This window comes from Polypterus senegalus, chromosome 4 (assembly GCF_016835505.1).
Source record: "Polypterus senegalus isolate Bchr_013 chromosome 4, ASM1683550v1, whole genome shotgun sequence".
Lineage (NCBI taxonomy): Eukaryota > Metazoa > Chordata > Cladistia > Polypteriformes > Polypteridae > Polypterus > Polypterus senegalus.
Window position 1 is genome coordinate 73,214,654 of NC_053157.1, and position 13,631 is coordinate 73,228,284.

General features: G+C 41.1%; 1 protein-coding gene across 1 annotated transcript in view; it reads right to left on the reverse strand.

The window, feature by feature from the left end:
• The window catches only part of LOC120527454, a 203,968-nt gene that overhangs the window by 114,717 nt on the left and 75,620 nt on the right, over positions 1–13,631 (reverse strand). The window contains exon 10 of the mRNA XM_039750877.1: positions 1,073–1,133. Within this exon, the coding sequence (XP_039606811.1) occupies positions 1,073–1,133 (61 nt within the window). The remainder of the gene's footprint in view (positions 1–1,072; positions 1,134–13,631) is intronic.

Genomic DNA, 13,631 nt, shown 5'->3' on the forward strand with positions numbered 1-13,631 from the left:
GGCTCACTGTTACAAAACTGATAAATAACAAAAATGTGATATCTCTGTATATATAAAATCCAATGTCTGTCTGTCTGTCTTTATGTCTGTCCGCTTTTCACAAGAGAACTACTTAACGGATTTTTTTTCTATAATTTGCTTCAACATTCCAGTTGATTTTGTGACTTCTGTCATCGTGCATCATAAGAAGAATCATAGTTTGCTTGCAGGAACAATATATTCATGCTAATCTGAGACAGAGGCTGTGGGCCGAGGAGAGGGGGAAGCGTGACATCAGGAGTGGGGAACTGGGCAGAGCCCTCTTCTCTTGCGTGCCACCCTCTGTTCGAATGACTCTACCTCTGGCCTTGTTTTGGAGCGGACCTTGCCTTCTTCTTAGCTAGTGATACCTTGTTTGTTTATTGATTTTTAAAGTCTTTCCTGTTTCACTATTAGTCTCTGTATACAGTATAATGAAGTAATTAAATAAAAATTTAACACATTTAACGAAGCTCCTGAATGGACCTGAATGTTACACCTTGCATAAAATTTTGTAAAATGTTTGATTCTTGGTATACAATTACTTCTCCTAAAATGATATTTTAATCCAAAAGCCTTCAGTTTGCTGCCTTTGTGAGGTCTCCCATCTGATCCATAAAATACAGAGACCCCTTAGCTTTCTCAATAACAATGCTACACTGTTTCAAAAAATAAATAAAAAATGTGAAATAGAAGTTTGATACAATACATATTTTACACAGTTAATGGGCTACTGTTTGTAAATTATGATTGTGCTTTTTAAAATAGATTGTTTAACCATTTCCAAATCTATAAACCCTAAGATATTCAACTGCTTGGGGAACGTCAAGGGAACAAAACTATCCATCCATCCATCCATTATCCACCCCGCTATATCCTAACTACAGAGTCACGGGGGTCTGCTAGAGCCAATCCCAGCCAACACAGGGCGCAAGGCAGGAAACAAACCCCAGGCAGGGCACCAGCCCACCACAGGGAACAAAACTAGTAAAAAGTTAAATGGAAGTGGTAACATTTTACATTTTATTAATAGCACATTTTTGGAAATACTTACATATTTAACTACCACCATAAAACTGCAATCAGATGTATTGGAGATAACGATTGTTCCATGCCTTTAAAAAAATAAATAATAATTATTAGTTAATAATGCATTAGAAAAGTCTGCTGCAACTGTCAGAATATACTAAGGTAATCCATCCATCCATCCATTTACTAACCCGCTGAATCCAAATAGGGTCACGGGGGTCTGCTGGAGCCAATCCCAGGAACCAATCCTGGGCAGGGTGCCAACCCACCGCAGGACACACACAAACACACCAAGCACACACTAGGGCCAATTTAGAATCGCCAGTCCACCTAACCTGCACGTCTTTGGATTGTGGGAGGAAACCCACGCAGACATGGGGAGAACATGCAAACTCCACGGGAAGTGAACCCGGGTCTTCTAACTGCGAGGCAGTAGCGCTACCACTGCGCCACCGTGCCACCCTTACTAAGGTAATGTTATGAAAATTAATTTGTAAAGTGCTTGGAAGTGTCACACACGTGCCTGGCATATAGGGGGCAGTTTAAGGCACGGGTGTCGATCTCCGGTCCTGGAGGGCCGCAGTGGCTGCAGGTTTTCATTCTAACCATCTTTTTAATTTGTGACCAGTTATTGCTGCTAATTAACTTCTTTTGCCTTAATTTTAATTAGTTGTTTCCTTTTTCTTAATTAGCAGCCAAACAATAATGAGACACAAAACAAGAATCCATATGACCAGCTCACCTGTGCCCATCACAAAATATGTGAAAATAAAAAAAGGTGGAGGTCTCAGTAAGGCTGATCTCTCAGCTCACCAAAACATTGTGAGGGTGGTCTTAGAAAAAACAGAAAAATCAACAGTTCTGGAAATGTCTGCTGTGGCAGAATGAGAGCAGCAACAACCCATGGAATTAAATAACGGGTTTAATTAACAGCAAGAATCTGCTTCTCATTGTGAAACTGGTTGGAAACTGAAGCCCCGATTTAGCTGGTCATCTGTTGGCTCATTTCATGCCTCATTTATGTTTGGCTGCCATTTAATGAAAAAAAGGAATCATTTCAGAGGAATGAATCCTTAAGAACAGGGCTATTACGATGAAGGAAACAGGAGTTAATTAGCAGTGAAAACTGGTCACTGATTAGGAAAAGGATTAGAATGAAAAACTGCAGCCACTGCGGCACTCCAGGCCTGGAGTTCGCCACCCCTGGTAAGGGCTCTGGTGATGGTAATCCACTGCTGCTCTGGTGGTTGGCGCACTGTGATAATGTTGTTTTTTTTCCTCTTTGTGCAGACCAGAAGAGTGACAGCTTTTCTACCACCAGCATCACTTCTGGTGTCCGGCTGCCTGGACCCACTTCTTCCTGCTGAAAATCAACATAACCAGACGCCACCATTTTGAGCAGTCAGAACAAGACTCCTGTCTGAAAAGACGCTATCTATAATGCTATTAAAATGGTTTGTTTTTTTTTCCATTTTAGCTATATGGTATTTGCCCATGGGTGCCCCAACACTTTTTATTTTCTCTGCTTGTTATTACAGAGGAAAGTGTAATATTTTTGTGACAAGCAGTACATGGATAAATTACAAGAACATTATGTTTAAGAGAATATTGGCAAATTTTGTAAGTTTGACTAAAGCTGACTAATCTTAAAAGCATAAGGCTTCTTTACTCTTTAATTGTTTTATTATCTGTCCTTGTTAAATAAACTCATCTTCTAATTTTGTAAAGATTGTTTACAAGTAAAATTTTGAGCCACTGGAGTTATAGTATAGTAAAACAACTAGCTGAAGTGATAATGTGTCCTTATATCCTAATTTTTTGGTAGCAAGATGTAAGACTTTTTAACCATCTAATTTGGAATTAAGGGCTGTAGAAAGCATGCCAAATTAAAAATAATATTTTTATTCTTGTGTTACATACTGTGAAGCTCTCTGAAGGGCTACTCAATTGATTTTAATATCTGCCACTCAATACACACAACATATGAAATTCATCACTTCATTCAATCAAAACTAATCACTTTGTAGATGTCTTTATCATAATGCTTACTGAATAAAATCATTTTGTTCATTTTCAATTCCAGCATTTTTCTAATTAGAGTTGGGGTGTTAGGATCATCTGCGATCATCTGTGATGTCAATGTCAAAAGCCCACCGCAGTCATATTGAATTGTTTTTTGTTATTTATTCTTTAATATTCTTGCCTAATCTTATTGGTTTTGTCTTTTCTAGTAACTTTTTTCCTTGACATCTTGTAAAGCACTATGGGCTGCATTGTTTGTATTAAAATGTGCTATTTAAATAAATGTTGTCATTGTTGTTATCAAGACAGACTCATATCATCATTGTGTGGACTGACCAAGTGTAAAATGGACTATTTCTGTCTCTCTGACTGTCCATGTCAGGCTGTTTTCAGTAGTCTGGCAAATATCTGATGTCTACCAATTTTCTGACACAGTCTAATACAAATAAAGGCAGAGAAACTTAACACGCAGTATTATTATAAATGGAAAATAAAGCCACTGTGAACTTGAGTCTGAAATGAAGAGGGTGTTATCTTATTTAGTGTATTATTCCATCTTTTAGAAGAAGATGTGAAACCTAAAATCCAAACGGTTTTCAGTTTGATTGTTTTCATATTTTTCAAAGTGAATGCTAAAATAAATTCTTTATTGGAACTAAATATGAGCACACATTCATTTTTTAATTTACTGAAGAAAAACTAGTAGTGAATTAAACAATATTTGCAAAAAAAAGATAATAAAATAGATGACACACCTGTATTACTGCTCTACTGAGGACTAATAAACAAAATAACAACCTGCAAACTGAGAACGCCTGAAGTCACCAGTGGCTTATTTAAATGATGAAATTCATGGTGTTCTGAACTCCATGGAGCATCATGGAGGTTTCATTGTAAAGCATTTTCACTATCTTGTTCATTAATTTGAGAGGACTGGCATCACAAGAGGGCTATCAGTGTAATGATGAGATTTACAGTAATAGCCTTTCTTGAAGGCCACATAAGATGGCTTCTTGGAGGAGGGGATGACATTTCAAATTTTTTTTTATCTTTAACCTTTTTTTAAAAAAAGGTTGCCTTAAACAAAGAATGGCTTATCTTTGCTTGTACTCTGCCATGATTTTTTAGAACAGTACTGTCATTCAATAAAGACAAAAATGTATTATGTACATGTAATTTCATACTCATTTTTGCTGAAGTAAATAATAGCCTTTATTACTAAGCTTCCTTTAATCTGGCTCTCTGGTGAACATTGCTGGCAGTCTGATGTGTATCGTTACAGTCTTGATTTTTTTTGTTATTATTATTATATTCTTTTTATTTCATCATGTATTTTACTATTCTCGACAAATCACTGGCATAACAGCTAACATTCCTACCTCACAGAGCTGTCGGAGTTTCCACATTTGTCTTTCCTTTGCCTTAGTTTGCAATCGGGTCAAATCATGATTATAAAGTAGCACTAGAATGGTGTGTTGCTCAGAACTACATTCTGCATTGCCACTGGTATACGCTTAAGCTCAAGTACCACAGAACAGAAATGACAGACTTATGAAAATAAATGAATGGAATTTTAGTTATCGATCAGACTCCTTTACTGTACAGTGGTGTGAAAAACTATTTGCCCCCTTCCTGATTTCTTATTCTTTTGCATGCTTGTCACACAAAATGTTTCTGATCATCAAACACATTTAACCATTAGTCAAATATAACACAAGTAAACACAAAATGCAGTTTTTAAATGATGGTTTTTATTATTTAGGGAGAAAAAAATCCAAACCTACATGGCCCTGTGTGAAAAGTAATTGCCCCCTGAACCTAATAACTGGTTGGGCCACCCTTAGTAGCAATAACTGCAATCAAGCGTTTGCGATAACTTGCAATGAGTCTTTTACAGCGCTCTGGAGGAATTTTGGCCCACTCATCTTTGCAGAATTGTTGTAATTCAGCTTTATTTGAGGGTTTTCTAGCATGAACCGCCTTTTTAAGGTCATACCATAGCATCTCAATTGGATTCAGGTCAGGACTTTGACTAGGCCACTCCAGTCTTCATTTTGTTTTTCTTCAGCCATTCAGAGGTGGATTTGCTGGTGTGTTTTGGGTCATTGTCCTGTTGCAGCACCCAAGATCGCTTCAGCTTGAGTTGACGAACAGATGGCCGGACATTCTCCTTCAGGATCTTTTGGTAGACAGTAGAATTCATGGTTCCATCTATCACAGCAAGCCTTCCAGGTCCTGAAGCAGCAAAACAACCCCAGACCATCACACTACCACCACCATATTTTACTGTTGGTAAGATGTTCTTTTCTGAAATGCTGTGTTCCTTTTACGCCAGATGTAACAGGACATTTGCCTTCCAAAAAGTTCAACTTTTGTCTCATCAGTCCACAAGGTATTTTCCCAAAAGTCTTGGCAATCACTGAGATGTTTCTTAGCAAATTTGAGACGAGCCCTAATGTTCTTTTGCTTAACAGTGGTTTGCGTCTTGGAAATCTGCCATGCAGGCCGTTTTTGCCCAGTCTCTTTCTTATGGTGGAGTCGTGAACACTGACCTTAATTGAGGCAAGTGAGGCCTGCAGTTCATTAGACGTTGTCCTGGGGTCTTTTGTGACCTCTCAGATGAGACGTCTCTGCGCTCTTGGGGTAATTTTGGTCGGCCGGCCACTCCTGGGAAGGTTCAGCACTGTTCCATGTTTTTGCCATTTGTGGATAATGGCTCTCACTGTGGTTCGCTGGAGTCCCAAAGCTTTAGAAATGGCTTTATAACCTTTACCAGACTGATAGATCTCAATTACTTCTGTTCTCATTTGTTCCTGAATTTCTTTGGATCTTGGCATGATGTCTAGCTTTTGAGGTGCTTTTGGTCTACTTCTCTGTGTCAGGCAGCTCCTATTTAAGTGATTTCTTGATTGAAACAGGTGTGGCAGTAATCAGGCCTGGGGGTGGCTACGGAAATTGAACTCAGGTGTGATACACCACAGTTAGGTTATTTTTTAACAAGGGGGCAATTACTTTTTCACACAGGGCCATGTAGGTTTTTTTCTCCCTAAATAATAAAAACCATCATTTAAAAACTGCATTTTGTGTTTACTTGTGTTATATTTGACTAATGGTTAAATGTGTTTGATGATCAGAAACATTTTGAGTGTCAAAAGAATAAGAAATCATTAAGGGGGCAAATAGTTATTCACATCACTGTATATGCTCTTTGTTGCAATCATAGTGAGCATGAAGTTCTGTCCTAGAAGGGGTATCAGTCTGTCACATGACACACTACTTCACACTGGGCTGGTTAAGTGTCCCTGGAAGACTTAACCTGGCCATCTTTGGTATGTGGGAGGAAATTAGAGTACATATTCAATTTAATAAAATCCATCCATTGAATGTTTTTGAATGCTAGAGCCAATCCTGGAAGCAACTGCTCATTGTTTGCCCCAGAAAGTCACACTCACTGATAAGGGGCCTATTTAAAGTTGCCACTTAACCTGCTGTAACATCCATGTGGGATGATGTGGGTTCTACTCCATGGCTTGCACTTCCTTTTAGGGAGCCTCTTGAACCCGACACTGTCGGTAATGTAACCAGATGAGCTGGACAATGAGGACATCAAGGAAGCAAGGGGAAAGGTGCAAAAGTGCAGAAGTGCTTTTATTTTAATAACACACAAAACCAAAAACAAAAGTGTCCACATAAAGTGCAGTTCTCCATACCTCATTAAATAAATAATCCATTAAAAACAGTGAAAATGTGGAGGTTAAAATCCAATAAATAAAATTAATTAAAACAAGGTTAAAACGATTGCTGGAAGCAGTCCTTTAAAAACAAAACCCGGTGCATTCTTCAACTGGCGGCTCCCCTGCTTCTCCCATCTGGTCTATGCACCAGAGGAGTTGCCCTATCTGCAAATGACCTTCTCTTCTTGCTGGTCTGGAAGCTTTTCGGTCCCTGGCTCTCACCAGACCAGGACTTGGGTCCCCCAGTGACCAGGTCGCTCACGCTGGGGCTTCCACCTCCCAAGCCACTGACTCCCACTGCCTTCCGCGGCCTTACCTGGTGAGCCAACCTCCTTTTGGTCACTCCTGCTCCTCACAAGCACTCAATCAATCTGCCCCCGGGTGCCAGCCAAACACCCCGCTGGGGCTCACTTCTCCTAGCTGCCTGTCCTTCATACAGCAAGTCTGCTCTCGCTCGCTCGCTCATATTGGCATCAGCTTTCAGCTTCCAGCTTTCTTCTTCCTTCTCTAATCTCCCTTCTTACTTTCAATTTTCCCTGCCTCTGCACTCGCACTTCTCCTATTTATAATGGGGACGCGATTCAGGTGTGGCGATTAGCAGTTCCCGGCATCAACGGATGATTCCTCACCTGTGCACTTACCACTAGAATTACCAGAGCCTACGAGAAAACTCGTAAATCCGGCCCACCTTAAATCTGTTCGCACCTCTCCGTCAGCATCTTTTGTCCCAAAAATGTGCCGATAAAGACAAGCAGCAAGCAGCCTGCTATTCCATCCCCCACCATTGCAGAATGTTCACTAAGTTCTCCTAGCTCATGCCTTGTTTGAATATCTGGGAGTGAACTGCTGGAGTTTTAGAGTGGAAATAATAGATCGTTATTTGGAACACATGCATTTCATGTGTGTTCCGTTTCTACAGTAATCTGTGTAAACACATTGTTAAAACAGAAACTTTTTCATATTTTAGTAATATTACAAAATATATGGCATAAACTATAGAATGTGTGAAGCCTGAAGTCCAAAGATCAAATAAACACTTTCACAAAAGGTTTAAGGACAATACAACAGCTTCCATGGCGTAACAGTAAGATTTGCTGACTTGTAATCAAGAGGCCACCAGTTCAATCCCCACTGCCTCCTATATTTGTCATTTTCAGTAGTGAGTTGCTCTTATTGTTAATATTATACAGTACACACATACATTTGGTTTGCATCTGTAACAGACCGTGTACATTTATAGTACTGTACTTGCAAAAGTTACCTTTTTTTTCACCTCACTTCACGATCGCGATACATACTACTGCCCTAGGGATCTGATGCTGTTAGTTTTTATTTGTATTGTATTTGTATTTGTAGATGTGAGTGGTGTTTTGAGGCAATGGAACTGGACACTCTCTGATCTGGAGGGATAAAAGCTGACACACAAACGCTGGCGAATCTGCCTTCTTCGTATCTCACTGTTAACTTGATTTTTTTTAAATTCAGTTTTATTGAGTGTTCCTGCTCCCACAGAATTAGTATGGACCTTATGGTTTATGATTAGTGATGAGCGAGCACCAAAGTGTTCGGGTGTTTGGTCCGAAATCACCTCACGATATTCGTGTGCTCTACCGAACACCCGAGTATAATGTAAGTCAATGGGAGACAACCAGGCACCCCCTGCTCTGAAGAGGGGAGGGTGCCTGGTCCATTGGAAAAGATCAGAAAGTGACAAAAACACCAACCCCAAATGGACCGGGAACAGCATGGGGACGATGTCTGGATGCATCTTGGACTCCCAAGTCGCTGCTGGGAACCAATTTGTCCGAGTTGTACGCCACTTTTACAGACTGACAAAAACATGCCCAAAACCCCCCCAAAAAATCAATTTTACAGGAAAAATGATGCTCTAAAACATTATATGACAGTGCCTGCATATATAGCACCTGATGACGTGTTCTGGCCATCCAATCACTGTAATGCCAGGACCTGACATGGCTACTGGCATTACAGTGAGGGCAGTACTTACCTGCCCCTTGATTGGCTGTCTCCAACCCGTGAAACGTGGGGGGCGGAGACTCGAGCATGGCACACGAGCACATGTGGTGCTCGTTCGAGTAGCGCCATGCTCCTAGCATAGCGATGCTCGAGCCAAACACATTGTGGTGGACGGCTGCGGATGGTACCCAGCCGGGACGCCCAGGAGGACCGGAGGAGGGCTTGTGCCTCCTCCAGACCATGAGTGGGTGACCGCCCTGGTTGTGTTGGGGGCCACGGGTAGAGGGCTTGGAAGCCCAACCCTGTAGGGGCCCGTGGTCGCTGCCAGGGGGTGCCCCAATGCCTTGGGAACCCTGGACCTCAGCACTTCTGCCACACCAGGAAGTGCTGGGGGGAAGAGAAGCAGGGACACCCGGAGTGCTTCCGGGAGTACAGCTGGCACTTCCGCCACACTGGGGCGTGTCGGTGGGAGATTGCCGGGAAGCACCTGGAGCACATCCGGGTGTGAATAAAAGGGGCCGCCTCCCTTCATTTGAGGCTGGAGTCGGGTGGAAGAAGGATAAAGCAAGAGGAGCAAGAGTGAAGGCGGCCCGAAGAAAGGCAAGAGTGAGAGAGGCCTGCACTTTGGAGTTTGTGTGTACTGACTTTTGACTTTGTATATAGTGTAAATAAACGTGTGGTGGTGGAAAACAACATGTCTGCCTGTCTGTGCCTGGGTTCCGTTCACAACATGTTCGGCCGAGCATGCTCGCTCATCACTATTTATGATGTCAAAAAAAAAACCAGAGATATAGGTATATATGATATTTGGAATTATTAATTTTATGACCTTTTATGAGGTTAGTTCAGCGCTATATGCAATCATCAAATTTGCAAAAGGACAATCTTTCCTACATTTACAACATGTGTACCTGTTGCAATGCACACACTTCTCTCTATGCTGTGGTTTCTGTTACACACCTGAAAGAAAGAGACAATATATGTGACATTCTGAAGAAATCATTTTATGACCTGAATAGTACCAATCACAAAACGTCATCGCACTAATGCAATATTATTTGAAAGCGAACAGTGTCAGATAGGTTGTGAATTTACGCTGGCACTGTTACTTAAAGTCAGATCAGAAGGGGGGGGGTTGGGCAGCGATATGTTAAAGCGTGATCGTGATTGAGAGAATAAAACTGAAAATCTTACCGCTACGCTACGGAAGCTGTCATATTGTCCTTGAACCTTTTGTGAAAGTGTTTATTTGATCTTTGGACTTCAGACTTCACACATTCTATAGTTTATTCGTACATTTTATAACATTTATTATTAAAATATGAAAAAAATTCTGTTTTAACAATGTGTTTACACAGATTACTGTAGAAATTTTACACACATGAAATACATGTATTCCAAATAACAATCTATTATTTCCACTCTAAAACTCCAGAAGTTCACTCCCAGATAATCAAACAAGACATGAGCTGGGAGAACTTAGTGAACACTCTCCAATAGGGGGATGGAAGAGCAGACTGCTTGCTGCTTGTCTTAATCGGCACATTTACAGGACAAAAGACGCTGACGGAGAGGTGCGAACAGATTTAAGGTGGGCCGGATTTACGAGTTTTGTAATAGGCTCTGGTAATTCTAGTGTTAAGCGAGGAAACGCCCACACCATGTCTCTCCGAGATCCGCTGCAGCCACACTACCACGCCCCCACTATAAGCCAGGAGTGTGGTAGTTATTTATTTAAAAGCTGGCCTTTTCTTCTAAGCTATGGACCCGCTATATCACACCATATGTTTAGCACGTGGGAGAAAAAGTAGAGTACCCATAGAAAAACTCAAGAAATGTGGATAAGGAGCAAACTCTAGACAGACAGTATCTGGACTGAGATTTAAAGGAGGCCTTTTCATTTTGCTAAATGCTGTGTTGCTGTAGCGCTAGTCAGTTTAATTTGAATTTTACTTCTAAATTATTTCTAATTACCCTTATTATATATTTGGCCAATACAATGGACTCAGAAAATATTCAGAGCCCTTACCTTTCTGCACATTTCGCTGAGTTAAAGATTTAACAATTGATAAATTTGCCATCTATAATCAATAATTCATAACGGTAAATTAAAAGCATGCTTTCAGAAAGCTTCAAAAATGTAATAAAAATGAATGCTGAAATGGGACGGCACGGTGGCGCAGTGGTAGCACTGCTGCCTCGCAGTAAGGAGACCTGGGTTCGCTTCCCAGGTCCTCCCTGTGAGGGTTTCCTCCGGGTGCTCCAGTTTCCTCCCACAGTCCAAAGACATCAGGTTGGATGCATTAACGATCCTAAATTGTCCTGTGTGTGTGTGTGCCCTGTGTTGGGCTGGCGCCCTGCCCAGGGTTTGTTCCTGCCTTGCACCCTGTGTTGGCTGGGATTGGCTCCGGTAGACCCCTGTGTTAGGATATAGCAGATTAGACAATGACTGAATACTGAACTCTCTCATTCATGTAAGTATTCACACCCTTAATAAGCTTCTTTGGCAGCAAATACGACTTTGAGTCTTCTAGGGTAAATCCCTATAAGCTATGCAAACCTAGATTTGGCCAGTTTATATCATTGGAAGCATCTGTAAACTGCCTACAGATGTTTTATGGTGTTTAAGTCTGGGCTTTGGTTGGGCCATTCAGGAGCAATCAGAAAGCTTCCCTGAAACCATTTCAACACTTTCTTAGCTGTATACTAAAGTCTGAGGTCATATGCACTATGGAGCAGGTTTTCTTTAAGGACCTTTCTGTATTTGGAGGCATTCATCCTTCCCTCCTTTCTGACCAGTCTTGTCTGTCCATGCCACTGAGAGGCACTCCCACAGCTTATAGTTGCCACCACCACACTTCACCTTAGCGATGGTATTAGGCAGGTGATGACCAGTGCCAGGTCTATGTCAGACATAGTGCTTGGAATTCTGCCCCAAAAGGTAAATTTGTTTCTCACCAGACCAGAGAAAATTTGTTTCTCATACTCCCATGGTCCTTAAAATGTGGCTTGACAAACTCCATTCTACCTTAAACACCTTATTACTGTAATGGAATGCTACTGAGATGGTAACTGTTTTTTCTGTCTCAGAAGAGGCCTTCTGAAAATGTGTTACAGTGACCACTAGGTTCTTGTTCACCTCCCTGCCCAAAGCCTTTCTTGCCCAGTTTCTCAATTTGGTTGGACAGCAAACTTTATAAAGAGTTCTAGTGGTTCCAAACCTCATCCATTTCATAATTTTTGAGGTAACTGTTAATCTGGTAACACTCAAAGTTTTATACACTCGTCCTGATCTGTGCCTCACCACAATTTTCATCGTGGAGGTCTACAGAGAGTTTCTTGGACTTTGTGGTTTGGTTTTTGCCCTCCATTGTGATGTGTGAGAACTTACATACACATGCATGAGCCTTTTTAAACAATGTCCAATCAGTTCAATTTGCCACTGGTGGACTTCTTATTCCAAGGAAAATTAAAGCAAATAGGATGCAGTTAACCACAATTTGGCAGGCCACAGCAAAGAGTCTGAATACTTACATGAATGACAGATTTCAGTTGTTATTTTTTTTAATTTGCAAACCTTTCTAAAAATATGTCTTCACTTTGTCATTATAGGTAGTTTGATGGACAAAAATGGATTGATTTAAAATTAAATCTGCAACACAATGAAGTGTGCTAGTAGTCAATGGGGTCTGAAACCTTTCTGAATCTACTGTACCTTTACACAGGACCAACTTACAAAATGAAGAAAAAAATGTATACATTTTTAACAATTGGAGCAAAAGGTCCTTGGGCTCACACAGGCAGAAATTGAACCTTGTGGTTTTAAGACCATTGCCATCATCATTACTTCTCGTATTAATTATTTTTAATTATTTCTATCTCTAAACAAAATATTGCTCTTCTCATTGATCAGGGCTGTCTTAACAGCATTAAAGGCCTCAGCAAGTCACAACATACATAGATTAGCATAGGGCTTGTGGGGCCCCAGGGCAACTGCCCAGCATGCCCATACGTTGAGACGGCCCTGTCAGTGATCAAGTTCAAAGCAATCTGGTGACTTACAAATACAAAACAGGGAAACATTAAATTTTAAAGTTCTTCGAGCCATTATATCTCTTAAGGTTCCTAATTCTGATGATAGAGTAAAATAATGTCACAATAAAAAAAACTCACATCCATACAATGTTCTTTGGAAATCCTAGGCAAGTTATTGTTGACTCAGAAGTACCTTGCAAATCACCTTTGTGACATGTCCGTCTGGTGTGATAATCACCACGTTGATGTGCAACGTCTGTGGCAACCTCAGGGTACAGGCATACAGGTATCTTGGTTTTTAATGTTTTGCTCACAGAACTTGTAATACAATGTATTTTCTGCAGTTGCAGAATTTTGTGTTTCGCAGAAGCACACATCTATATATATGATTCACTAAGGCAAGACAACCATGAAAAGCACGCCGGAAGGGGCATGGATTGACTAAGCCGCCGACAAGTGAGACACCTATGGCGCACACAGGAAGGAGCCACGCCCACCAACTCCAAGACCATTGGATACGATGACAACTCGCAGGGCCACACCCACCAACTCGGACGCGACGACACAGAAAAAATGGCGTCATTTATGTTCGTCTGTCGTAGAGGCCGCATGCAGTGCAGGTCAGGTTAATGTCATGTACCTCCGAGCTACGTTGACTGTTCATAGAGGCATGTTTCTCGCGGAGGTGCATCGCCATATGCAGCGTGTGAAACGGTTTGCAAGGGGTATCCCATGGGATCCTTAAAACAATCCTTTAAAACTGAGGTTAAAGCACAATGAAGGAATCAGTCTTTACAAACCAATAAGCCCTGTGCC